Source organism: Ammodytes marinus (assembly GCF_949987685.1).
Source record: "Ammodytes marinus genome assembly, chromosome: 4".
Classification (NCBI taxonomy): Eukaryota; Metazoa; Chordata; class Actinopteri; order Uranoscopiformes; family Ammodytidae; genus Ammodytes; species Ammodytes marinus.
Window position 1 is genome coordinate 8,932,667 of NC_137233.1, and position 26,506 is coordinate 8,959,172.

A 26,506-nucleotide genomic window follows, 5' to 3' on the forward strand; every position below is an offset into this window, starting at 1 on the left:
TATCCTCTGTCTTATCTTCCGCACCATAAAAAATGCACAGTGTCAGCAAAAAAGAAAAAAAAAACTGTATCATATCATTCAACACGCCATGTTGATTATGATAGTGAAATTGGCAGCGAGGCGTGGAATATCCCCCCCCCCCCCCCCCCCCGCCCCCCCGGTGTTTTACCAACTCCAACTCATTTCACGGGCGACCTCTAGGTCCCGACCTTATGGTTCTGGGTTCACTAGGGCCCTGGCCCCCTGTGTTAGCAATGTGTCTGGATTGTCTGTTTCATAGACCTTTTAAACGTGTCAGTGCAGCAGCGCCGAAGGGACCTGCGAGGAGGAAATGATGCAACCACAAAGACATGTAAGAGCGGCTTAAAAACACTAACACTGTGGTTCGCTGACCTCAAAGGAAGGAAAGAGACAAAGACAAAGAGAGAGAGAGAGAGAGAGAGGGAGAGAAAGAGAGAGAGAGAGAGAGAGAGAAAGAAAGAAAGAAAGAGGGGAAACAGACACACGTAGAAAAAGGACTGTTTCAAAGGTGGTCAAAGGGTCTAAATGTCAGGTGGTGACGGTTTGGAGCATGAATGTCAAACTATAGTGTATTTTTTGCACATATGCGTTTTTCGTTCCTCATGCATCCAACCTATAAGCAGAACACATGTGCACAATACACTACGGTTTGTCATAATCCAAGTTTATAATGAACATTAATCAGGTTAAGGGCAGGTGAAACAAAACCAGACGGCTATGTGATCTAAATTCTTAACCTAAACAGTGACAATCTAATTGCTGCTGCCAAAATATTTGATTTTAAGCAAATTAGATCAGTGGCTAAAAAAAAAAACAGTCTCGGTAAATGGAGCTTTATCTGCAAGTCAAGGCCATTAGCAGTCCTAGTCTGAGTTGCCTTGGGCTCTGTAATTAACTCCGCTCAAGCGCAGCTAAACATTTTTGACATTTTTCCTAGTCCAGAATTAACTGTCACAGCAGAGGGAGAAAGTAACCATCTTGTCACATTGAGTTTATCTAGAGGATTGTGGAACCCTGTCCTCTTCTGTTTTTCTCTATCTCTTTCTCTCTCTCTCTGACTCTCTCCCTATGTCTCTAGCCGAGACACACACACACACACACACACACACACACACACACACACACACACACACACACACACACACACACACACACACACACACACACACACACACACAACCTGGATCTCATTTCAGTAATGTTTCATGATAAGCGCGATGATGGAAAGTGTGACTAGGCCTAATGTTTTGAATGCTTGGGTGGTGCCGTCATCAGGTTACATTACACTGCTAATTGTTAGGCCAAATGCATTCCTCTTTCTTATATATAGAGCAGAGGTCTGGAGCTCATCTAGATAAGGTCACATGACATGAATAAAAATATGTTATATGAGTCCATGTGGAGGAAAATAACCATAAAACACCACCCTGTCATTTTGAATTTTCTCTCACTATGTTCCATTTAATATAATGTCCACTTCATGGTCAGAATCATGCTTGGGCTGGCGCATACACACACACACACACACACAAACACACACACACACACACACACACACACACACACACACACACACACACACACACACACACACACACACACACACACACACACACACACACACACACATACACACACACACACACACACACACACACACACACACACACACACACACACACACACACACACACACACACATGCGTGCACACACACACACACACACACACACACACATACACACACTGCACAGGGGCTGTGCGAAGCGGCACATTTACCTGATTGGTTTAGCTGAGAAACAGAAAAATGAGTTGGCTGATGTGAATGGAAAGGCCCAAGGTAGCGTAAACGTGTAGCATGCTGCATGAAAACTCCCATTCATCCAGGAACTGCCTGGTTTCCAGTAAATAATGATTTCTCTGTAACTCCTAATGCAGTTTTAGTGTTTGATGTACATATGTTCAGAGGTTACCACAGTGTCAAGGTAGTTTGGGGTTAGACCACACACAGATAATGATAAGTAGTTTAGTTTAGTTTTAGTTTAGTTTATTTGTTTATAGTTTCGTGGACAGTCCCATTTGAGAAGGAGCAGCTTTAGCCTATTTGGCTAATTTCCAGCTCTAGTCCCCGGCCAGTTGTCAGTAGGCAACCTACAATACATAAGAGTAAAAAAAAACAAAAAAAACACTACATTTATAATTACAGCAGGCCTGAGCAAAAAGGGGAAAAAGACAAACAAACATATTGCACACAGTTGGAGCAAGAACAAACAGGAAGGCACAGATGAGGGCAAAGATATCAATATTGACTGTTTGTAAGTTGTAAAATAAGCTCAGCAAACTAAAAAATCAGAAAATAAAACTTATAAATAAGTGATGAACGTACAAAAATAAACATTTGGTTTTTTTCACACTTTTATTGTATTTTATTGATATTGTGGCGTCTTCTTCGTAATACGGATCAACACAAAATGTGCTGAATATTAACGACATGACTTCTCAATGGAGAGACGATACACAGTTCAAATACATTTGGTGTCACCAAGATTTCATGCTCAACCAGCTGGTGAAATGAATGTAGCTAACAAGCTATTAAGTTGGCAGCAACTTTTCTATTCAAACAGCACAGCTCCACCAGAGGGTTCCCAGAGAGATTCAAGAGAGTTCTAATGGTGGCAGAGTTGACCTTAGAAAATTGCCCACACAGGTTACTCATTTGGCACACAGTAGGGCCACTTCTGCAAAGTTTCATTTATCGAGAAGAAGAACATTTCAGTCCATCGTCCTGGATCACAATGAGTAGTTGGGAGGTTATGAAAGTCATCAAAGAACAAGTCTCCAGTCAATATGGTGCAAAACTCCCCCTAAAGGAACACACATTAAAACCAATCACTGCACGTTAGCATTTCGACCGTCCATATAGCCATTACCCGGCGCTGTAATTACACGACCGCATATTCCATATATTACTTTGAACGAAAGAAGTCCAATTACAATCCTTTTACTCTGTCTCTCAGTGTACTGGCGGATGCCTCCATAAAAGTCAGTGATTAAATTACTCAGGGGAAAGCACTCTCATTTTATATGACAACCCCTGACGCATCGCTCGGCCACAAATTCCCTAACCGCCAGCAAATCTTCTGCGAGGCTCTGACTGCGGACAGGTGGGTCGAGAAGACAGAGAGAGACGGAGAGACAAGTCCTGTTAGCTTCACGCCTTATGCTGTTATTGTCTGTCCATTCCTATTGACATAGAGCTTAGATCTTACCCGCCATACGTATTGTATCATCTAACAGGAGAAACACCACTCCTGACATCTCTCCACCAGCGGCATTCTGTTTTCTTTCTACTCACAAGGTGGAGTCAGCGATTCTGGAGATCTCTTGTTGTCGAAATCCCTAGTTAGTCAAATTAAGTGAATATCTCCTCACGATCTGTTTCCTGTCCATACTGTGTGCACACAAAAAAAAGGGTTCATACAATGCCTAGCCTCTGTAAATAGGCATGTTGCTACGGTAGGCCCCTTTTGTTTACATTTTTTCAGCTCAGTAAGCAGTACGGACAGGAAGCATTTTGTTACATGATATTCACTTATTTTGACAAAAGTATTCTTCAGAATCACTGACTCTACCTTTAACTTGTCAACGTGTTAAGAAATACAATGCTTATCTCCTTATAACAGTGCTGAGTGTATACACCTAAGCATGAGAGCTGTACCTGTGAATGTAGGGGCTCTCCACACAAAATCATAACCAAACAGGGGGTTGTTCAAAGGTTTTTGTCATTGTCTGTCTGAAGCAGTTTTAGAATAAGCTTTGATGCCCACCACTAAAAGCCTTTTCTTTCATTTTAAACAGAGACACAGCCTTAAAATGAATGTACAGTAACTACCTACTCCCACATGTTCCACAAAGTCTGAAAAATTCCCATGTGTGTCTGCTGCAGACCGTGGGTGTTTCTTCAATAGTGAACACTGGACATAGGCACTGTGAGACTGAGACACCTTGTTCAAGGCGCACACAAAACAAAGTAAAAAAACTTCTCATGACACTCAAATGCTAGCGTCTTCAAGAATTGTATTCACCCCCCCCCCCCCTCCACCACCCCCAACCCCCCTCGATGTGCAGCAGGGATTTTTTGACAAACAGTGTGAAAAGTGGTGCTCCAAGAAATTTCCCCTCGTATATTTCACTGCGGTAAAAAAAAAATCAGAAGTTGTTTGGAGTCACGCTGGAATGTGAAATGTGAGTTCTGGGAAGACATGTGGGCCAGACAGACACGGAGGCCCCCCTCTCCCTGACAAGGAAGGCAACCTTAACTTGTCAATCACGTCACTCCTCTGTCAATAGCTGTTTAATCCCGTGCTGAAAGCTGCTAGGTGCTGGATCAGGGGGAAGACAGGAGGTTAAAGGTGAAGAGAATAACAATCCCCCCCACTCCACCACCTTCTCCTCCACTGCAAGAGTTTTTTTTGTTGGCTGAAAGGTAAGGACCTCAATTGCTTTTAGTGAAACCATCCTCATGACAACATCTGCGTTTTTTTTATTTTATATCAGCGCTATGGCTCTGCCTGTGACAGTGATACTGATGAAAGTGATACTGAGGGGGAATTGCAAAATGCCTGTTATCAACTTTTGCAGATTGGCATGAAATGTCTCTTGCCCGAGAGCAGATCATTCTTGCTATATAGCCATTCCATAACAATGCGCGTTGAAGTGTATTGCTTTTATAGCCTGCCTGTCTGTCTGAGAAAAGACGGAGAGTTGAATCAATTGCGGTTATATGTGTGGGTATAAACAAATCATAATGAAGTGAGCGCAGTGAAGACAATGCACTCGTTTGCGAACAAAAATACATTTGAGCTTATATAAGCCTCGTCATCTCCATGACAACGGCTTTCCTGGTAACATGGAGACGTATTTGTGTATACAACCACGGCAATGTCTTCCAATTGAATTAAGCTGCACCTGTGCACATTATGGATGGAAATAATGGACTGAAAGCAACTGTTACAGTGAGCCTGTTGTTGGCTAGATGTGAGCATGAGACTGTTTTCTGTGATTTTTTTTCTTCTCGCACTGCACAGAGAGAGTACATTTTGTTCTCACCCACATGGAATAGGCCTACTTGAAAAAGATTAATTAGGTGATAAACAAAAACGTGATGGCTAGATAACAAAGGTTTAATTTTGGCAGTATCCTTTTACAGCAAACTGTGAGAAAAATGACTAAAATATCTCTTGTTTTCACTATTTAAAACAAACCCCTGATCTTCAATTAGTCATCGTGTGAAACCCATTTGTCATGGTCGGAATTACTTTATCACTCAGCGACGTGTAAAGGGTGGTTGAATTTCCCAATGCCTCATTGTAGACACACACAAAAGAAGACACCTTATTTAAGCCGAATAAGAAGCCGCAATAGAACAAACTGGATACGATGAAATAAGCAACACCAACAACACATTTACATTAACAGCGTCATTGTGAACTTTTTCCCATTTTGTTTACTTCTGGGACTTAAACTAAACACCAAATTTGTGAAAAGGGCACCAGAGCTGCAATGCATACAGAACATATAAGATCAGAACCATATAGTAGTAAGATACGATGAATAAGATGTGGTAAGGATAGACTGGGTGTGCCCATTTTGCCCCGTATCTGACAAAATGGTGGTTGTAGCAATGTAGTTCTACAGTTGCCTATATGAGTTAAATATGAGTTAAAGTGCTGTGGAAATTTGCCATAGGCCTACCAGTTGCCACTAGCAACAGAGAGTTTCCAACTCAAACCAACTGTTGGTGGAAGAGTCGAATTGACTCATGAATAAATTTGCCACTGAAAAAAAGATGAAATGAAACAGTAAAGGCGACCTTTTTAAATGTTGCCATCCATTTAATTAGAGTTTCACAGCATAACAGCCTTTCCCTTTACAACTTCTGTCTTAGAAAGTCAAGTCATCACCCCAAAAATTGCTGACCGTTACTACACTAACAGCTTTGACTGCAGTATCTATCTATCTATCTATCTATCTATCTATCTATCTATCTATCTATCTATCTATCTATCTATCTATCTATCTATCTATCTATCTATCTATCTATCTATCTATCTATCTATCTATCTATCTATCTATCTATCTATCTATCTATCTATCTATCTATCTATCTATCTATCTATCTATCTATCTATCTATCTATCTATCTATCTATCTATCTATCTATCTATCTATCTATCTATCTATCTATCTATCTATCTATCTATCTATCTATCTATCTATCTATCTATCTATCTATCTATCTATCTATCTATCTATCTATCTACACCCTTCATTTGCATGACATTTCACTTGAAAAACAGCTCAATTAACTGTATTAATTGATGAAAAAGCTAAGGACCCTTTGGACAGATCTTGTGCAGATGCATAATAAAAGTTTGTGAACCATCCATTACTTTTATGGGGACTGCATGAACACACCACAGTAAACAGAACAGCTTGTTTACATTTGTTTTTAGCACCACTGGGAAAGGCTGGCCTGTAAAAGCTGTTTTCACTTGTTTGCATCTGTTTTTCAATATCACTTATGTGTCCATTGAGTAGGCTATCTGCAGGTCAGGATCATACAAAATGGCAGACATGACAATGATGCAGATGTTTTAACTAATTGAGGCGTGCTTTTAAATGTTGTGTTAATGGAGGTCGAAAGGAAGCATTTACGATCGAAGAGGAGGCAAGCTGAGACGGACGATGGAATTTGAGATCAAAGGCGGAGGGGCTAAACGCTTTGTCTTTTTTAACACAAGTAGAAATATTAATTCACGCTCTCAAAGGAGGGTAATGGGATGCATGGGAGGTGTGGCGGCAGATTCAGTAATAGAAACCAAAGCTAGATAAAAGCAAAACCCTGTAACGCACTGCGACACGGCGCTCACATCAAGAGCAGAGGAAAAAAAGAAAATGGGAAAAATGTTCTTCTGATCAAAAAGCCATGTTTTCCGTCAAATATTAATGACTCCATGAAAGGCTTTACTCATAACAGCAGCTAGTCTGAATTTATAAGGGGCGCACTGTAACACAGAATAGTGATAAATAACTCTTTCCACCTCTCACAACCCCTCTGCCCTTTCTCTTTTAATAGATGGGCATGCACACCACAGCACAGCACAGCACAGGCAGTTGCATCTGTGTTAACGTTTGTGCAGCTCTGACTTATTTTTCACTTTTCCCTCCAACTTCCTGTGACTCACCATCGGTGGAGGAAATACTTTACAGCTGTACCTTTATTTTTTATGTGAAAAACACGGGCATAATGCACACGGAGAACAAAAGCAGGAATCTGACTGGTACAATGTTTTGCCCCACTTGTAAATTCCTGCGCACCTACTTAATTTGCTTTTTGCCACTCAATGGTAAAAGTGCAGTTATAGAGCCCGTTACATAACCATTGCTTATTTAAGTATGTCATGAGCCCAGAGTGGCTTATGTAACTTCAGACAAGATGGTATAAATCTGTAGATCCTCTCCTCTTTTTTCACTTCCAAGATACATCTTTTGTGCTGATGGAAATTGCTCGCCGAGAGTCTGTGAGAAAAAGTATCCTTGATTACCATGCATGAGATTATTTTTGCTAAAGTGGATGGTGCCTCCTCAACCCTTTTTTTTCTTCTTTCTTCTTCAACCACAGTTAATGTAATGCAGTGCAGCACTAGTTGCAAATGATTTGTGTCAGGAATAAGATGCAGACATCCGATAGTCAAAATTAAGTCACCATACAAATTTTTTTTTATGACAGCTTGATGGGTGCTTGTTCATTTGTCACTCACAGCACTATAGAGACTTATTAAAGATCTGTACAACTCTGGCTAACAATTTGTAATAATGCTTCTAAAAACGCCATCTTCTCCAGGAGTGGACTGTGATGTATTCAAGACAAAGCTGTCATTATGAATACTTCTGGATGAGTGGGTCGACTGTTGCCCCAGAGTTATATAATCAAAGGACATTCACTCTGATACATGAACCTAAGCGTATGAGGAACCTTTTACTAGCCTGGTAAGACCAGCCTGATCTCGCAAGTTTCACATTTGTTTCTCTCCTGCACAACAGTCTGGAATTGGTCATGATTGGTTCATGCAGTCCTCAACCTAGCCTCCAGTCAGACCGGACCCTCCCCAACTTGCCGTCCGTTAGCGGAAACCTTGATTGGTTCTTGAAGTCATTGACTACTTGTGAGTAATGCTTTTGGTTATATTTACCGTTTTTTTTTGGGTGTTTCATGTTCGGTGAACACTGACATTTATGATAGCTGCAATAGGTGTGAACTTTGATGTGCCATACAGGAAGTTGATGTTAGCAGAACTACCACTTGTTTCACTAATGGTAGTCATTGTGCCAGGCCAGCAGCAAACAAAAAAATAATGTCAAGCATTTAATTGGATCTTCCCCTGGATATCTAATTTTTTCATTTCATTTTCACTAGCTACTTTTGGGGACGCTTTTTTAAATCTTTTTGTGTCAGCCTTATTTGGCTCACAGGTCGGCTAGCCAGTGGGAAAACATCAGGCACTCGGGAGGGCCAGTCCTCTTATGACAGCAAGTTACCAAGCCCTTTTGAACATCAGAGCAACGTTAATTACATCACTTTACTAAGTCTTAATATTTGTAAATTGTGTCTATGTGAAAAAAATGCAGTTGTTGTGATTTCATATGAATAATAATTGAGTTTTTGAATGTTCAGCTTTGGATTAGTTGACCATAAAAATAATATCAGTCAGTCCATTCTATATGGTCACCATTTTGCCTCCTTTCACAACTGTCTATCAGCTCTCTTTTTCACAATAAAAATCTCAAATTCAACAAAGTCGTAAGTGTGGGCAAAGAGATAAGGCAGGATGTTACTGAGCTCTTTGCTTCCTGTAGGCTGCCATTTGTTGTGGTGGAAACTATGAAACAATAACCAAAACTATGTAGCAATTCAGGAGCTGGATCCTTCGCTGTTGGCATTTATGGACCACATATTTTGTAATATGAACACTGCCTGTTATTTTTCAGAGACCTCACATGTGAAAACATTTTTTTTTAACTTGAATTTAGAAGAAACAATTAACATATCCTTTGAAGCCCTCACTATCCCATGTAAACTAAATGTTTAACTGCTTGTTCAGATGATCCTTGTTATATGACTGTGGTGTATTTATTTAGTTCAGATGGTTATCACACATCACATGAACTGGACCAGTGAAAACCCCCTGGCAGGATGTAAATAATGGAAACCGGGCATAAACACCATTGTTCTTAAACAGCAGCCTGGACACAATTGTTCATCACATACCATTATTATATAAATTTGACATGGAAATGTAATAGTTTTTGTGCTGTGTTTTTCAGTTGTCCATACTACTATGATTATATAACATTAAAACTTCTGCTGTAAACTTTCTGAATCTTACACAAAGTGTACCACCGCTGTTTACACTTTGTCATCTTTTTAAAAGTACCTTCAAAAGAACTTGAAAAGAGGCCATGAATTCAAGATTAGAAAATGCCTATAGGAAGACGGCACTGGACTTTGATCTCATTTTGGAGCTGTAGCTTTAGACAAGTGCCATGTGATCAGCGCCCATGGTTAGGCTTCCTAGTGCCCGTAGAACTCACATCAAAACACTCCCAATAGCTGCACAAACACAGAGAGGAAACAAACACTTGGATAGAAGTCACACTGAGGACATTCTCTGCATATGCAGTCATTAGTACATTAATAGGATTGTCAATAGGACATTAATGTTAAGCGAATAATGAAAGCCACTGGGTTTGTTTGCTCTACAGTTTCTCCATTGTCATGAATGGATAACATTATAGGTTTGTCATCAGTATGAAATGACTCTGAGTGACGCAAACTATGTGAACTACTATATTGCAGAAAATGGAGAAGCCTGACTTTGTAAATCAAATGGTAGAATGTTGATGCAAATAAATGTCTCTCTTTGCAAATATGTTAATTGTTTAAATAACTGGATTTGGGTCAAATTTGTAGAGATGAGTTTGAAAGCAGTGTTTGTTTGTTGGTTTTGATGGATAAAACTAAGCACAAATGAAATGAAAGGCTATGCCATTTATCAAACTTGAAGACCATCTTACAAAAAAACTAAAAACTAAACACGTTTTCCCCCTCATTCGGTCACATTAGGAAATGCTGAATATGAGAATATTCCCAGGGAGGGTGATTTTCATTTAAATAATAACTTTAACGTTAGATATGAAGAAATCTGCAAAGTACTTATTATGCAGTCATTCATTGTGGAAGAACAACAGGAGGTGTTTTTTTCTTTTTGTTTGTGAATGCTTTCAGAATGCAGAATGATTGGCAGCTTAATAGTCTTCCCCAGATGCGGAAGACATATCACAACAAAAATACCCTTAATTATAGTACGCTAAGTAGAAATAATGTGCACAGCTGAAGGTTCCTTTTTTTCACTCGGCATATAACCACTAGTTATATTAAATTGCAGTACTTTGCTCTCGATAAATGAAACAGATGTTAAGAACAGCTTTAAGAACTGCAATATTAATAAGGTTTATGAAAATGGCCGATATGCTGCATATGCTGCAGAGAGAGAAGAGCGTCTCAAATTCAAGAGCAGCAGAAGGATACCAATGGGAGATTGAAAGCATGCATCTTTTTCTTTCCTCTTGCCTGGACACCCTTCACATTCAAATGACCTCTGTAGGCAGCGTGCGGAGCGGCCTGATAGATATTACAGTATTTTGCCTGCGTGTGCTATGTTCTAGACTTCAGCGCCGCCCCTCCCCCCAGCATGCGATCTGACCTTTCATATTTAGTATACCATGTTGGGTAAAGGTCACCACTGTTTTGGCTGCTCTCCACTGGTTTGGTTGGAAATGCCCACAGAGTCTTTCGATATACACACATATGTCCGTGTCACTGTCAAGAAAACATGCAAAGGGCAAGTAATCATGCCGCATTTTCAGTGAGTGACTTTTTGGAGATTTTTCTAATCTCGTCGCCAGGCTGATTGGCTTACACCTGAGCATGCAGAGCTACGGTAAAACGCTGTGACTTTCCCCCCACTCATTAATTTCCATTACTTCTACTCGGACATGATCAGCTTTGGGTTCTTGTGACTTGTGAAGTCTTGGGCACGCACAGCTTGAAATGAATGTAAGACCTGATGTATCCTGTGTCATGACTTGAAAAAATAAAATACTTTGTTATCGGGGAAAGCATCAACTGTTCAAAGCACTAAATGATCAAGATATAAATATATACTATACTGTATGTTTCCCTCCCGACCACAGATTTAATGTCACTGCCTCGTGCTTTTCTTTTTTTTCTTTCTCAGACTTCACTTTCAATGGAAAGCCAATGTATTTTCTTACATTACATTTCCCCAATCACATAAAGTGCCTGCTGCCGGCTCCTTGTGACAGGTGCAGAAACCTAAACAGCCTCTTCTGGAAACCGAATACCTCATTGCTAAAACCATGTAACATTATTTCATTACAGGGAGATCTCATAGTAGTGGGCCAAGGCATTCCTCTGTGTTCAGTGTATTATTGAAACGATTTCGACCTTCAACATATTTCACTCATCTACTGGAATTTTAGACTTTTGTTTCATCACTCTGTCTTTCATTCTGTCATCATCTCTCTCTTTCTCTCTCTCTCTTTTTCTTTGCTGGTTCTGTTTTAAAAGCGGAGGGGAATGTGAAAGACCCCAGTTAAGCTTCAAATGGCCCCCCCTCCTCTTCCCAATGAGATGGAAACATTAATCAATTAGGTTGGCCCTTAAAGGATCTGAAGGAGATGAAGCTCCCCTCTCTCTGAAAATGAAATGCCACAGACTTTTAAGTCCAGTCAAAGGGCATTTTTACCAATCTTGCTCTCTTCTTCTACAGACCCCCCCTCCCACCTCTTTCGTTCCCCACTCCTCTTTTCATTCGTCTTCCCTCCCATCCCCCTCTCATTTCTCATGTGAAAACACAAGTACCGGTAGAAGGTCGGCCAATGAGAGGATGATGAAGGGATGACGTCTCTGTAAAAACAAGAGTTAAAATAACATCTTAACAATTTCTATGAACAATTCTTAAGGCTTAAAACAATATTGTTTTTACTTTTTTGCTTCAAAAAGAAAGGGGCAGTTAAAAATGTTTTCTGTTATAATTCCATGTACAATTCAAAAAATGTAACATGAATTTGATTTATTTGGATTATTAGTTTGTCTTATTCACAGACCGGTCAGAACAAACCAGTTGTCCATGTATTTGGCATGAAAATGCTGTAACAAAAAATATATATAAATTGTATAAGTCGTCATTCATCTGTATATGAATAGTAAATATTGCATGTGGCCTTGGTTTGCATCTGGTGGAAATGCAACTGCAGCTAATTACTAGTATAGAACTAGGGTCAGGCGGAGGGTGGAGCGGACTCCATGAATGGCACTTGTTTCAATGGCCGATTGTCCAAAGGAACAAGAGACAACATAGTCTCATTATTGAAGGTCAGTGGCTAGAAAAGGTTAGCAAAGGTTCACCATTGAACAGCCCTTTGTGGAGAGCCTGCCTGCCAGGGCCCTCACACAGAATTTGATTCACACCAGCTTTGATACAAAACTCAACTGCTGCTTTGGTAAAGAGAGAAGTGCAAATTCTGCAAAAAAACAGACTTTGGCATGTAATTGTTGTTATTCTGGAACTGCCATACATTTTACGTTTATTTGCACATTTTAATTTGGTTGATGCTATGCCAGGAAATGTGTGGAAATGTCTGCGGCTTCTTTAAGTCAGTTATAGGTCTTCATGTACAGTAACTTTTCTCGCTACGGGCCGTTGCTGCTGCCTCAAAGAACAGACTGAAATATGATCTCATCGGGGAGCAAATAAAATGTAATGGGGGTCAGTAACATTCAGCATTAAATGTATCCCCAGACAAGAATGGGCTCTTTTGTAAAGTTTGGCAAAAAGTTACTTGCTGTGTCTCGAAATTCTATATGATGCGTCTGCAGCCATTACAAGTGTCGTTATTCCATAATTGTATTCCACCAAACCCTGTCATATCACTATTCCCATAGTTTGCCTTCAGAATGCGTTCCCAGTGATGATTTAAACTAGCCTTCTGTCTAAATCTGGCATATTTACAGATATGTTTATCAAAATGCACTGTCCCTGTCAAAAATAAAGAAATAAGAAATTCAAATTTTGTTTATTTTTTTATTTATTTATGGTCATTGTAATTTTGAACTAAATTTGACTTGCCATGTTTGAGGCAAAACAAGCAAACACATTGAGCAGAATACAGAGCAGGTTTTTCATTCAACATATATAGGCTGCATCCCCATCATCACTGGTTTCAGTACTTCATTTAGGCAACTGCTTCAGATTATCCTTGGCTGAAAAGAGAATTTACAAGAAACTCTTTTATCGCAAAATGCACTTTAAACAAGGCCAAATAGACACTACTTTTTGTAATACAGCTTTGCTTTACTTACATGCTTTTACTGTTTTATGGAACTGCATGATTGTATGTGAGTCTTATGTTATTTGTATGCTGTTTGAGTCACTTACTAAAGGCACTTTTCTTTCAATATGTGATAGAGACAATAAAGTTTTTTGAATTGAGTTGAATTGAGATGAGCGGAAATGTGAAAGTGAAAAATTAAGCACCCGAGTACCAGCCTGATTGAGCTTAAATCGACAAAACGCATTTATAAAGGCATTTATACGAAGCGTTTTTACCAGAGGCTCTATCACAAGCTAATTCACAGAACACAAATCAATCCAAAGTTGCATTTTTCATAATCATTTTCCATGTTTTTTCCCCCCCTAACAAATTTGCTGCTTCTATGTAACACTGCGGGGAAACAGTGTGTTTTTTGTATAAATTAAGGTCATTAATGAGTCATCTCTCTGCTTAATGGACCCATTGAACTATTTCCTGTTTACTTTGCTGTTTGCTCTTTCTCAGGACAACCTTATATGGCTTTGCTACCAGCGGACCAAGGCAATGCTGTGACACAAATTTATCATCAGCGGCAAATTAAATCAGAGGGAAAAGTAGCCACATTTAAGGGTTTTACATTTGAGTTAGAAGGAAAATAACTTGGTGTACCATACTCTGATATAAAGAAACAGCATGACCTTTTAAAGCTCCTGGCAGTCATTTCTGAACCTGAAAGCTTTGACCTGTTTTTCTTTGTACTAAAGTATATTAAGCATTAATATTTTATACAAAATGACCAACAATGAAAGACCTACAGTGTGTGTGACAAAACTGCACCTTGACAGCTTCACTTCCAATAACCAGTGGGGGAACTGAGGGTCTTATTATAGTGACATTAAATAACACTTGCATAACCCAGCTTATTTGTTACAGATGAGAGAGTAGGCTAATGTGTATTCTCTCTTTATGTGGAGGAGGAGGAGCAGGCCACTTAAGAAACACCGAATGAATGTACAGCAGGACCTCTGAAATAAGCAGTGTGTGGATTTATTGAAGGATACCACTCATTTTGACACTTCCTATGCTTTTAATTCATATGAATTTTGAGTATTTTTTTTTCTTTTTCACATAGGGGAGAACGGGGTAATCTGAGCCACTTTTTACATTTGCTCCCCTCTAAGCGAGCTAAAATGATTTATCACTCAAATTTACACATTTCCCATTAATTCAGGATGTTTCCTAGAAATGGGCATTAGCAGAATTTTTTCAAGACAAAGGGCAGTGAAAATATGATTATTTTAAAAAAAGTTGTCATGTGGCTCACTTTACCCCAGCTGTGGGTAAGAATCCTGAAAGCTAGCCACACATTCCAGAACTAATGTCGGACTAGTAAAAGAATGATGGGGTTTGGTCAATTAAGCAAAGCAAATTTTCTAAACACTTGAAAGTAACTCTGAACAAAATCAAATACAACATATTATAATTCAAAAGGTTTGAATGAGATTCAAATGAAAGATAGAACCAGTTAGATTAGAACACAGTCTGGGGGTCAAAACACAGGACCCTTAGAGCCAGCTAGTGTCTGGGGGCCAAAGCATAGGAAAATCAGAACCAGCGAGAACAGCCTGGGACTCAGAACACAGGAGAAGACCCAACTGGATTATAACATCAGCCTGTCATACTCTACAACTAGGCCTACTCTACATTCTTGCCCTGAATTAGCCCAGTTACAGGAACAGATGAGAAGGTGCTCTTTCCGTGTGGTTGCCCCAGGTCGTCTTCCTGGTGTATTTCCTTGGCATGATGGCTTTTCTACAATGTGTATGACATTGAAATAAAGGATATGTCATGTAATATTACATTAAAATATGTTTAAGACTAAACTTAACTTGTGCCTCATGGTGGGGGAAAGTGAGACAGTGGCTCACTTTCCCCCACAGCATTTGGCTCACTTTCCCCCACCACCACAATTTGAGAAAAAACTACTTCTCTTAGCATTTCAGGCTAATCTTCAGTTATCAGCATTACATGTTTTTTTTTTTTTTTAACCTTTATTTATACAGGTATATCCCATTGAGACCGAAGACTCTTTTGCAAGGGAGACCTGTTTTCCTTTCCCACGTTACCATTCACACACATTCATACACCGATAGCAGGCTAACTATCGACATTCACACGAGGCAAGGTGGGTGAAGTGTCTTGCCCAAGGACACAACAACTGTGACACAGGTGGCAGGGCAGAGATCGAACCTCCAACCCTTTGATCATCGGCCGACCCGCTCTTCCAACTGAGCCACAGTCGCCCTTTCATTTGTTGGTAGTTCATCAACACGTATGATAGAAGTTTTTCTACGTGAATACATTTGCTTTGGCACCACAGTTGATTAAGTTGACAGCAAGAACATTTACTTTTACATGCAAAATACCTATTTTGGTGAAAAAAACATGCTTACCACAGCACCATGAGGTCCTCTTTTTCAGGGCCATGGGGAAATGAGAGGGGCTTGAAAACATATATCTCACATGACCACAAATGTTTTCCGTTGCCTAGATACAGGGGGTGGCTCACATTACCCGATGCCTCAGATTCCCCCATTCTCCCCTACATAAATAACTGACTTGAGCATTTAAATGTACTTAGGGTTCATCAAACCCCCATTCTCTGAGCTTCATTCCCATTCACTTAGTCAGTGACACCTTATTACAAGGTTCCGTCTGATTTTCCATCTAGAATTACTTTTTATATATGATTTATATGACTCTAATCTTTGTTGCAAATGTTATTAATATATATACAGTATATACTGTATATACTTTTAAAAACTAACAAGGGAAAATTAGCAAATTAAATGCCTCATACTGTGATAAAAGCACTTCTAAATGATCTGCAGTGATGTGGAGAAATACAAAATAAGGCAGAAAATGAGCAAAAAAGCCCAGTCACTCTGTTTTTCTTAAGATAAAGGGAAGAATTATTCCCTTGGTGTCGTTTATCGCTCATTGGTGATAATCGTGCACATTTTCATCTGGAGGAAGAATTAACAGCTCAATTAAATGTGAGAGGAGAAGTCTTAAGGGGCAGAGTGAAAAGGGAAGAAAAGCTTTCTGTTTTTTTTGTCTTGTGCCATTCTCCTTAAAATGTTGGTTTTAAAGTGAGATCGTACGCCAATTTCACTCCAACTGACATTTTCACTCACCAATCAATTTGCTTTTGTGGAAGCACAAAGCATTACCGAACATTACCGACGTCCTTTACTTAAGAAACTAACATATTCAAGACCTTGTTTTCACCACGACTAAGTTATCTTGCTACTAAAGGGAAAATTGTTAATCAATTTTTCAAAAAGTTAAATCACTTAAGCTCAGAAGAAGATGTAAAACGCAGTACTGCTGACATCATCTAAGTACTGGCAGGATCCTAACCCTTAATGGAAATAATGTTTCTATGTTTTCCCCTCATTTCCCTGGTGCTTGTGGGGAGCTCTTACCAAGGCAATAAAAGTGTGTATTGGACTAATTGCTCTTAGTGGATGAACTACATTCTAAAGGCGTTGTGCTAGAGTGATGTGATTTGCAACCTACGTTGGAAGGAAATTGTTCTAAATCTTCTAAGTTTGAATGACTTTGACTTTTTTCTCTCCATGTGTCATCCCGCCTTTATTTACATGTTACACCAGTCTGAGTCCACTTGGTTCCCCCCATTACTAATTCCACCCCCAGTCTCGATCTTAACCTTCTCACACTTCTACCTCTTACGTTTTTTCCCATTAATCAAATATATTGCATCCCCTGTTTTTTTATATGTATTTTTTTATCACCCATCTATCCTTCTCAATGGCATAATCCCTTTTCTGTCTGGCCAATACTCCGTGTTACGCAGTGCTGCTGCAACACAAAAAAAACGACACACATTCCTTTCCCATGAGGCCATTAGTTGGCTCGTGCCAGATACCCCTGTGCACTGTATATCTTCTGCTGTGGCTGAGTGACTGAGAGGCCGAGTGAGAGACAATCAGACAGACAGACAGACAGACAGCGACACAGAGGTACAAATTGAGTAGAAATTGTTATCTTTGTGACAGTTAACCCTATGTATGAGCTTAGAGTCAGGACAACCTGAGCTGGCATTTGATGGCAGGCCGCCACAGCAAGCCCACAGTGCGACCCATCTGTGCTTGGTATTAAAGCAGGCTCACACCCCAGGGCCAGTTCCACCATGCCGCGTAATAGCAACATGGACATAGGCACAGTCCTGAGGGGGCCAACAAGACACCCACTGGGATGACAATGGCAGCTTTGGTTAACACAAACACACACACACTCAGACTCACACAGAAAAACTCCCACGCATGTAACAAAAGCACAGAAAGACCAGCAATACACACGTTAGAGGCCGTAAAATGCTAAATGTACATGTTGTTCTGCCTGGCAAAAAACACATATTAATGACACCTCCCTACGCGTATGAGTGAGCACAAAACACACCGCTCCACCCTTTTCTTCAAAACAGGGTGACACACATGGCTGTGAGTGATGTTATTTTCCCTCACTGCACCTATTTGAAGCTCCGCTTGGACATTGTTCTGTGTTTACATCCTGTTGTGTCGACCGCTGTGTGAGTATGTTTTGCATTTGTCCAGGTGTGTGTAAATGGGATTGTGTGTGTATGTGTGTGTGTGTGTGTGTGTGTGTGTGTGTGTGTGTGTGTGTGTGTGTGTGTGTGTGTGTGTGTGTGTGCCTGTGTGTATGGCAAGGGTCAAAACTGGAGCACAGTGGCAATATATATTATCCCAGCAACCGTGAGGAGCCTATCTGTTCTCAGTGTGTATTCAACTGCCAACCAGCAGTCAGTCAGGCATAGCAATGGAAAGTTTCCGAATTTTCCAAAATAGCCGTAGGTAGTGATGTAGTGGAGTGCAGTAGGTGAAAAAGGAGTTTACCCAAACAATATCTTTGCATGAACTGTATGGGCTAAATGATGTCAACATTACATATCATGACAAGTGGAAGCAAAGCTATATGGGCATTTAAAGGTAGCATATTCATCATTAATGGGACAGCAAAGACAAATTCATGCATTTATGTTAAATACTAATCTTTTTCTACTTCTTTCTATTTAGCCCTATTGTGTTTACGTGATGAGTATGATGATCATCAACATGAAGTCATATGTTACTGTCATTTTTGGTATATAACTATATGAACATTTTAATAACTCAGTGATTCTTGAGAAGTGGGACAAAACAGGGTGCAATGTTGAAAAAATACAAACCCTATGTTTCGGCAAATTAAATTACATGCATGTATCCAACATATACTAAGCTACTGAGCTAAGCTTTGACACAACCTCCCAGCTTTTGTTTATTTTACCGTCATTGGCCTATCACCACCGTCAGATGTCAACTCCGTCAGATTTCCTGTCTGACGGTGTTGACATATTTAACGTGTCTTAAACATAACAAATGGAATTTATCTAGCCATTTGGTTTTTCTGTTGATGTTAGGTGCTAGTATGAACTACTTCAGGAAAATAAAATGATCAAAACATTTCAAATAACTTCTTCAGAAATTGTAAGTCGGTGTTGACATATCATGGTTGTGACACAGGACTTTCAAGATAGGAAATGTAAAATATTCTAAAACTACAACACTTATCAGAGCCTGTCTGACTCGTATGTACTCTGCAGAGGTAGAATTTGACAAGAGGTCCTTCAAAGTGACAGCTGCCCCTTATTTCGCCTGATTTTATTACATTTCAAAGACATGTCTGACGGTGGTGACAAAAAGTGTCCCACCACTTAGAAACCATATAAAACATGAATGTGTTGAAGAAAAACAATTGTTATTGATATGAGAGATTATTTAGTGTTGCTTTTGATGAAAAAAGCAATTTTTTATCATTAAAGTACATTTTTAATAGGTTTTATTGCATATGAAAGATTCAAACCTTCTCTGAGGACACACTGTTTTGGACGTTGTGAGAAGATAACAAGTGTCATATATTTGACATAATAATGATAAAATTAAATTGAAGGGGAAAATTGTGCTCCAGACATTCTATTCTTAATCCCTAATAACATCTACCATTTTAAATCTTTTTAGTTTTAAACACAACAGCAGTTACATATGCAAGACGGCCTTTTGTCCCGGTTCTCAAGAATCACTGAACTACTAACATGCATTTGGCCTTTTCTTGTCTTGAGCCTGCAGTGTTATCTTTCACTGACCCTCAGCTGTGTCCGTCCTAATATTCAATATGTAGCTGCATTCATGGACCTCCATGACAGTCCAGTTTTTGACATTAGAAACAAACAGAAAATGTAACGACAGCCAGGGAACCTCAGGAGGTTTTATAGACATACAGGGTTAGATTTCCTCGTCTAGATTAGGACTCAATCATAACAATCAAAATGGGCAATAACCCTGTTTTTGTTTCTCCCTAAATATCTCTACAGTTGTTTATTTCATTTTTTATATATATATTATTTAACAGCATGCCATTGTATCATTTATCTCAATTTCCCAACATAGCATGGGATGTTTACAATGGGTGAAATATTCAAACCTAGAATAATGTCAAGTGGATTTTTTTTTATAGATTTAGACACTTTTCTACGGACTGCCCTAACATTCCACCTTGCATTTTTTCTTTGGAGACCTTTTATTCTCAAGGTTTATGATACATGTTGCTTATGTATCATGTAACAAAAAGCACCATGTGGTGGTAGAGCAGTAGTAGAAGGCAACTAAATACATTTCCTCAAGTGCAATCCATTCCAGACATTATTTTACTTGAGTCCTTTCTAGGCAACTGATACTTTAAACACATGTTGCACATACTTAAACCCTTTACACAAATGCAAATGCATTAGGACTGATTCAAAAGCATATGTTTACTTGGTGTTGCTTTCACTGCAGTAGATCATTTGAAATACTTCTTCCACCACTATGCTATACTATTTTAAGTAGAGTAGACACATCCATTACATTTTTATACCAAGGATTTGGTTGTGGTCAGTGTACAGAACAAATCGATTTGTAACTTCCTCCTCAACGCGAACAGACGGTCTATCCCGCCAAGTGTGGATGGAACATGACCTCAGTTTGAGAGAGGACTCATTCTCCACTAGACCCACCCCAACCCCCCTCCCAACCCCCCTCCCCCCCAATTAAAATCTCTCTCTAAAATCTTTCCTCCACTGGCCGGTAGAGGTCGCAGCATAGCAGTCCCTCTGTGGACGGGAGCGCATGGATGTATGTGAGCGCTCCCACATGACACACAAAGCTATACAGCGCGTCTGGAAACCAGGAACGGAGGGACACGACCAACACCGGCTCGGCTCGCTGAAAAAAAAACTGCTGAGACCATTTTACTTTTTATTTGACTGTGAGTACTGTCTGTCTGTGAGGCGAGCGGCTCTCCCACTCTCTCTCTTTCACCACTCTCTCCAAGTGAACTTTGTAGGGATGTTATGTTATATCAGAGCATCACCGTGCTCCATGCCCAGATATTGCTGAAGTAAGTGAACAACTGGAGAGACTCGGTTCTCTTCTTGTTCTAGTGCTGTTAGTTTTAATACACAAGAGAAAAAGGGACAGGGAGAGGGCACGTGTGTGTGTGTGTGTGTGTGTGCAAGAGAGAAAGAGAGAGAGAGCGATAGAGAAAGAGAGAGAGAAGTCGCGCAGGTTTTTTTCCTTTTTTTTTGGAGCTACGCTTTCATGCCGTCAGTCTTGCGGACTCTGAGATGGACGTCAGATTTTATCCAGCTCCCCCTTCAAGCGTGGGTTCATGTACTGACTCCAGTTTGGACTATTACCACTCCAACAAGGTAACAATTATATCTCTACTTATATATACAGTATACGAGCTTATAGTCGGTCAGATGTGCAGCCTGCATGCGCGCACAGATACATTTGGTGGTTACACATGGTGGCCCATATCTGTTAGGAAGACCATTAGTGACAAGTGCTGCACTTTTAGTTCCCTCGGGATGAATTAGATTGGAATGAGTCTGTAAACCGCGTTATCGCTGCACTTTCTTTGCATTTCTTGTTTTGCGTAATGCTTTGAACTATGCAGAAAAGATACATACACCTGCTCTGAGCTCGTCCATGCAGGTTTTCAATTTATCAGAATGTATTTCTTCATTTGGAGAGACTGTTGAACAGCTGTCCTGTGAGCTGAGTAGGACTAGGAGCGCACCGCTCGGTCCAAAGCACTGGCAGTATTAGGCTATACTCGCGAATGCTTTCTCTGAACAAACTGGACACCCATTGGACGTGTTCGTTTTTCTCTTCTTCTTTAATCTGAATTCATGTAGTCCAGCAAACTGTTCCATGTATAATTTAAACCTCGCCAACCAAACTGCGGAAAACACACCATCTTATCTGCTCCGCACAGGTTCCCACATGGGTCAATGCTCAATTAGTCCAATAAACAACCACCGAGATTGCGTCTAAATGTGATAGGTCCAGGCTATTTTGAATGGTATATGCCCTGCAGCTTGTAATTGACCAGTCTGCACATTATTTAATCTTATTCTGTGTCAGTGCTCGACAATAGTCGTTACATGAAGAATATACAGCAACATATTTCACAGGCTTGGTTCTCGACACCTTTTTTGCGCATATGTTACTGTACATCCATTCTCACCAGACGTGCATAATAACTTTTTTAGGAATTATTCATCAGCGATCCGTCAAAGAACGCCAGTTGTTTTTCATTTCTGAATACGTTTTTTATTCTAAAATAGGAAATATTTGAATGTATTTATCAGCTTTTGTGTTCTTACCAACTGGGGCAAGAAGTTGCAACTTGCGTTTTTACGCACATAATCATATTCAATATTACTAGAGGCTTGGACACAAGACGAAATGTACTTCGATTTAAATCAAACAGCTGGAAAATCAGCTTGCACGAGTCCGTTTCCTACTGCTTAATACTCAAGTTTCCTGATTTATGCAGTTATTGATGTTTCTGTAATGTCATGGGGCCTGCTGTAAAGAGATCGCTTTTTCACTGCTGAATACATTCCATGTGGTGTACACACCGGTGCCGACTCTTTGATTTTCCGATAAAGGTTTTGTATTTAGACAAATGACAAACCTGCCAAATAGTTCAGGCTCACAAGAGCAGAGCAACACGTTTTTATTTTTATTTTTTTCTTCATGTGGTCAAGCTAAAACGTATGTAAACATTTGGCAGAGCTGGACACCCGGAGCCATTCTAAAAGGTTTGCTTGTCTTAGCACCTGGAGGGAGGCCAGCAGGCAGTTAACATTTGCTGATGACAAAGTGAAACATTATTGCACTGCACAATATTTTAATTCTTAATCTCTCCTGTTCATACACACAGTCACCACATGAACAACACACACAGACACACACACAAAACACACACGCACGCACGCACACACACACACACACACACACACACACACACACACAGACACACACACACACACACACACACACACACACACACACACACACACACACACACACACACACACACACACACACACACACACACACACACACACACACACACACACACAACACACACACACAATCAACACTTGTTGCAGAGAGGTTTGAATTACAATACATGAGTACTTTACATGGCCTACAGTCATTTTTTAACCACTAACCTACTGTAACTTCAACTCCTTAGCTCCAACATAAACTGATCCTGAGTCTGAATATAACCTTCAACCATACCTTTAATCATCCCCTTATTAAATTAGGGCCTGGCGAAAAATATTCTTGCATAGAAGATTGTTTGTAATCTGTAATCCTTGTGGTAAAGTCACAATGTTCATACTTGTGTGTGTGTGTGTGTGTGTGTGTGTGTGTTGGGTCAGGTCTGGCTCACACACAAAGGCATACACACACAGTAGCTGCAAATGTATATTTAAGCTCTCTTATGAGACCTGGCTTTTCGACTGAGGTCTTGTAGTGTTAACACAATGAACTGTACCTGTTGTCATGATCCAGCGAGTGCTGGGAGATGGTTGGCCCGGTATGAAGCGGGTTTGGGTTTCAAGGACAGAATCGTATAACATTGTCATTACTAAAGTAACAGCTGTGACTAAGATGTAAAGTGACATATTATCTGCGCCGTGCCGCTGACACATCACTGTTGAATAATGATACAGGAGCTTTATGTGACGTTTTGGCAGTAGTTCATCTTTATGTCGGTATTCATTTCAGGAGCGCTGTGGGCTAACACACTGCTACTTTACCTGCAGGTGTTAACTTGGAAGCTTGCTGGTATGATAAAAAAAAATCATTTCATTTTAGAGAATTTTTACATTACATAGTTACAGCTATTGAATGCATGGTTCGGTTGAAAAGCTGATTTTAAGTTCCTGATTGCATGAAGTAGCTGTTTTTCATGAAAAAGTAACTATGTTTTAGATTTTTTGTCACCAGCGCACCTTTCAGGGCTAAGATTTTCTGTGCACATTCAAGGGAAATGTCTCAAACACTCCCATTCGAGGCCTGCTCGAGTTGTTGATTCGCAATCAATTACTTAGTATTTGTATGACAGAACCCAACCAGGAAGTAAGCATTACTCTAAGTGGGACAGTCAATATATAAAAGCCCATCGCTTCCTGTTCTAGTGGTGTAAAGTCGAAAAACTAATTTATAAATAAATACGTTTGACTATTAGGCTGTGTGAGAATAACCTTTTGTGTGTGTGTGTGTTTGTGTGTGTGTGTGTGCATGTGCTGAAACTTGTATTAGTTCTCTTTTCTACCATGAAGGGGTTAATAATTGGGGAACGCAAAGAATGTGCAAGCTGAAACTGGTTGGAGCTGATTGGTCACATTGAGACAGATGATTGATTGATGCATACCTGGAATATGGATCCCACTGACAGGACACGTCAGTACCACAGACCTAATGAGTGCACTTGACCTTTGCATTTAGGCGATGGCTTTCCTCCAATTGGACTTTAACCATCAACAAAGTGCAGTGCATATACAATTACACACGTTTTTTCATTAAAAAGGTGATTCAGTCAAATTACCCCAATGGTTTGAATTTCCAGTTCTTGAGCTAAAATCAGATTCATAATCAAGACAAATGATAAGGAGATTGTGTTGGACATCAATGCCATTGTGCTACTCTACACTTCATTGTCAATTCCTTGATAAAAACAGCCTGTGTGCAGTCACATTTCAGAACAATGCAGAGAACAAAACAGGAGAAAAGCATCGATATGTATTTTAGCTATGGACCCCTTCGGCTCCATTGCTCTTCTCAACTCCATCCAACTTTCATTGTCCTGCACTCGCACAATCACCAGTGACTCATCTTTACTTTTTGCCCAAGATTTCTCCTAATCTTTTTGAAGCCTCTCTGTATCTTTCCTCACTGAGTGGGAGGCTTGTTTGTTCAGTGTACACTCAGCTGTGTATACCAACCGCTGAAGGCCACTTCTTCGCGAATGCCTGTTTTAGCGGGAGACTATTTGTCAAATGCATTATGACTTGTGCATACCCACGGGCAGAATCACTCCGGTGAAATGAAGTTGGATAGATTACTGTAGCTGTTCCACTTTCTCCTCATCCCTCTTCCCTCTAACAGCACGCAGCCCGAGAGAGAGAGAGGGAGAGAGAGAGAGAGAGAGAGAGAGAGCCTCTCATGTAATTATACTGTAGTTATACTGTAGCTTTATAATTCAATGGTTTGCAGATGTTATTCTTTACATAGTTGCAGTCTGTTCCAAGTTGCTGTACGTTATTTATATATGCTCAAGCCCATTTTTTTAACCGCAGTGCGGAGCGAATGCTTTATTGATACAAAGTTAGAGCAGTTTAAGTACTTACAGCACTGATATCTCAATCTAAGCATCGCTGTATGGGTTCATGTGTGTTTGCAGTGCATGCCTAATTACTAATATACGTTAAGGCGAGGTGTATGAAATGTGTTTAACCCTCATTTATACATTGAACCTGGTCTCTCCATGTTATTCTTGTAATTCCATTTTTTTTACATCTCTGTATGAGTGCATATACAGCTGACATTTGTCCACCCAAGCAGCAATTGAACCATCTTTTGCAGAACACGTTCCAACTCTTTTCAAGTGGTCCATTCCATTTCCACCACCATCCAAATCACTGTATTAGTCATGGGATACTTCAAAGTATACGGGCAAACTAAAATATTTCCCGTGTAGAATACTCAGAAGTTTTTTTTTTTTTTTTTTTTGCTTTTCAAAACATGACCGTAATAGAAACAGGGGAAAAAAAACGAAAGAATTACTCCAGCAATACCTCATTCTGTACACAGAGAAAAGTTAATTACATGGAGGCAAGCATTCTTGGGTAGACAGCGTGGACTTGGGGTTTTTCATTGTGCCCATTCATAACATTCTGCTGACTGGCCAGTCCGAGTTGCAATATCCCAACCCCGTTCTCACTGGGGAAAAATGTTAACCCATGCATGGCTCTCTAATGCACATGCACCAGAGATAAAACCTAGTCTAAAGCTGCTTGGACTGGGAATATAGTATACTCAAAGTGGCAAGTTTATTGTTCTTATGCAGTTCCAGACAGTTAACTCTGTGCGCAAATAATGGATAACTTTAGAATGCAGTCATAGTATTATTCACATTATGATTTACATATTTATATAAATATATGTTTAAAATAACCTTGAACGGTCTAGTTTGTGAAGTTTTTTTTGGTTTGGTCTCACCACTTCCTGGCACTATAGTCATAATCAAGTCTTTTCTGTCTCCCCAGCTCTCCCCCTCTTTGTGTCTAACTTCTTCTTCTCTCATTTACCTTCCCAGCAGCAATGTCAAAAGGTTACGGAGGGAAGCCGGATCGCCCGGGGCTGATTATGTCTTTGAGTTAATGATAAGTAGCTACAGTGTTATTCTCTGGAGCAGTGGTGCTTGGATTTGTGTTCTAGTGTTCACACACACAGTCCATCGCAGCAGGAGGAAAAAAAAATGCACTTATGAAGATTTTCGATTACTTGTTTAAGAGGAAGGAAAGGGAGAGAAATGGTGAA

The 26,506-nt window shown here is 39.9% G+C and overlaps 1 protein-coding gene across 1 annotated transcript in view; it reads left to right on the forward strand.

The window, feature by feature from the left end:
* Positions 1-21,131: 21,131 nt before the first annotated feature.
* The window catches only part of LOC307249946 (TOX high mobility group box family member 2-like), a 92,402-nt gene continuing 87,027 nt past the window's right edge, over positions 21,132-26,506 (forward strand). Inside the window, exon 1 of the mRNA XM_080026852.1 lies at positions 21,132-21,306. Within this exon, the coding sequence (XP_079882978.1) occupies positions 21,223-21,306 (84 nt within the window). The 5' untranslated portion in view covers positions 21,132-21,222. The remainder of the gene's footprint in view (positions 21,307-26,506) is intronic.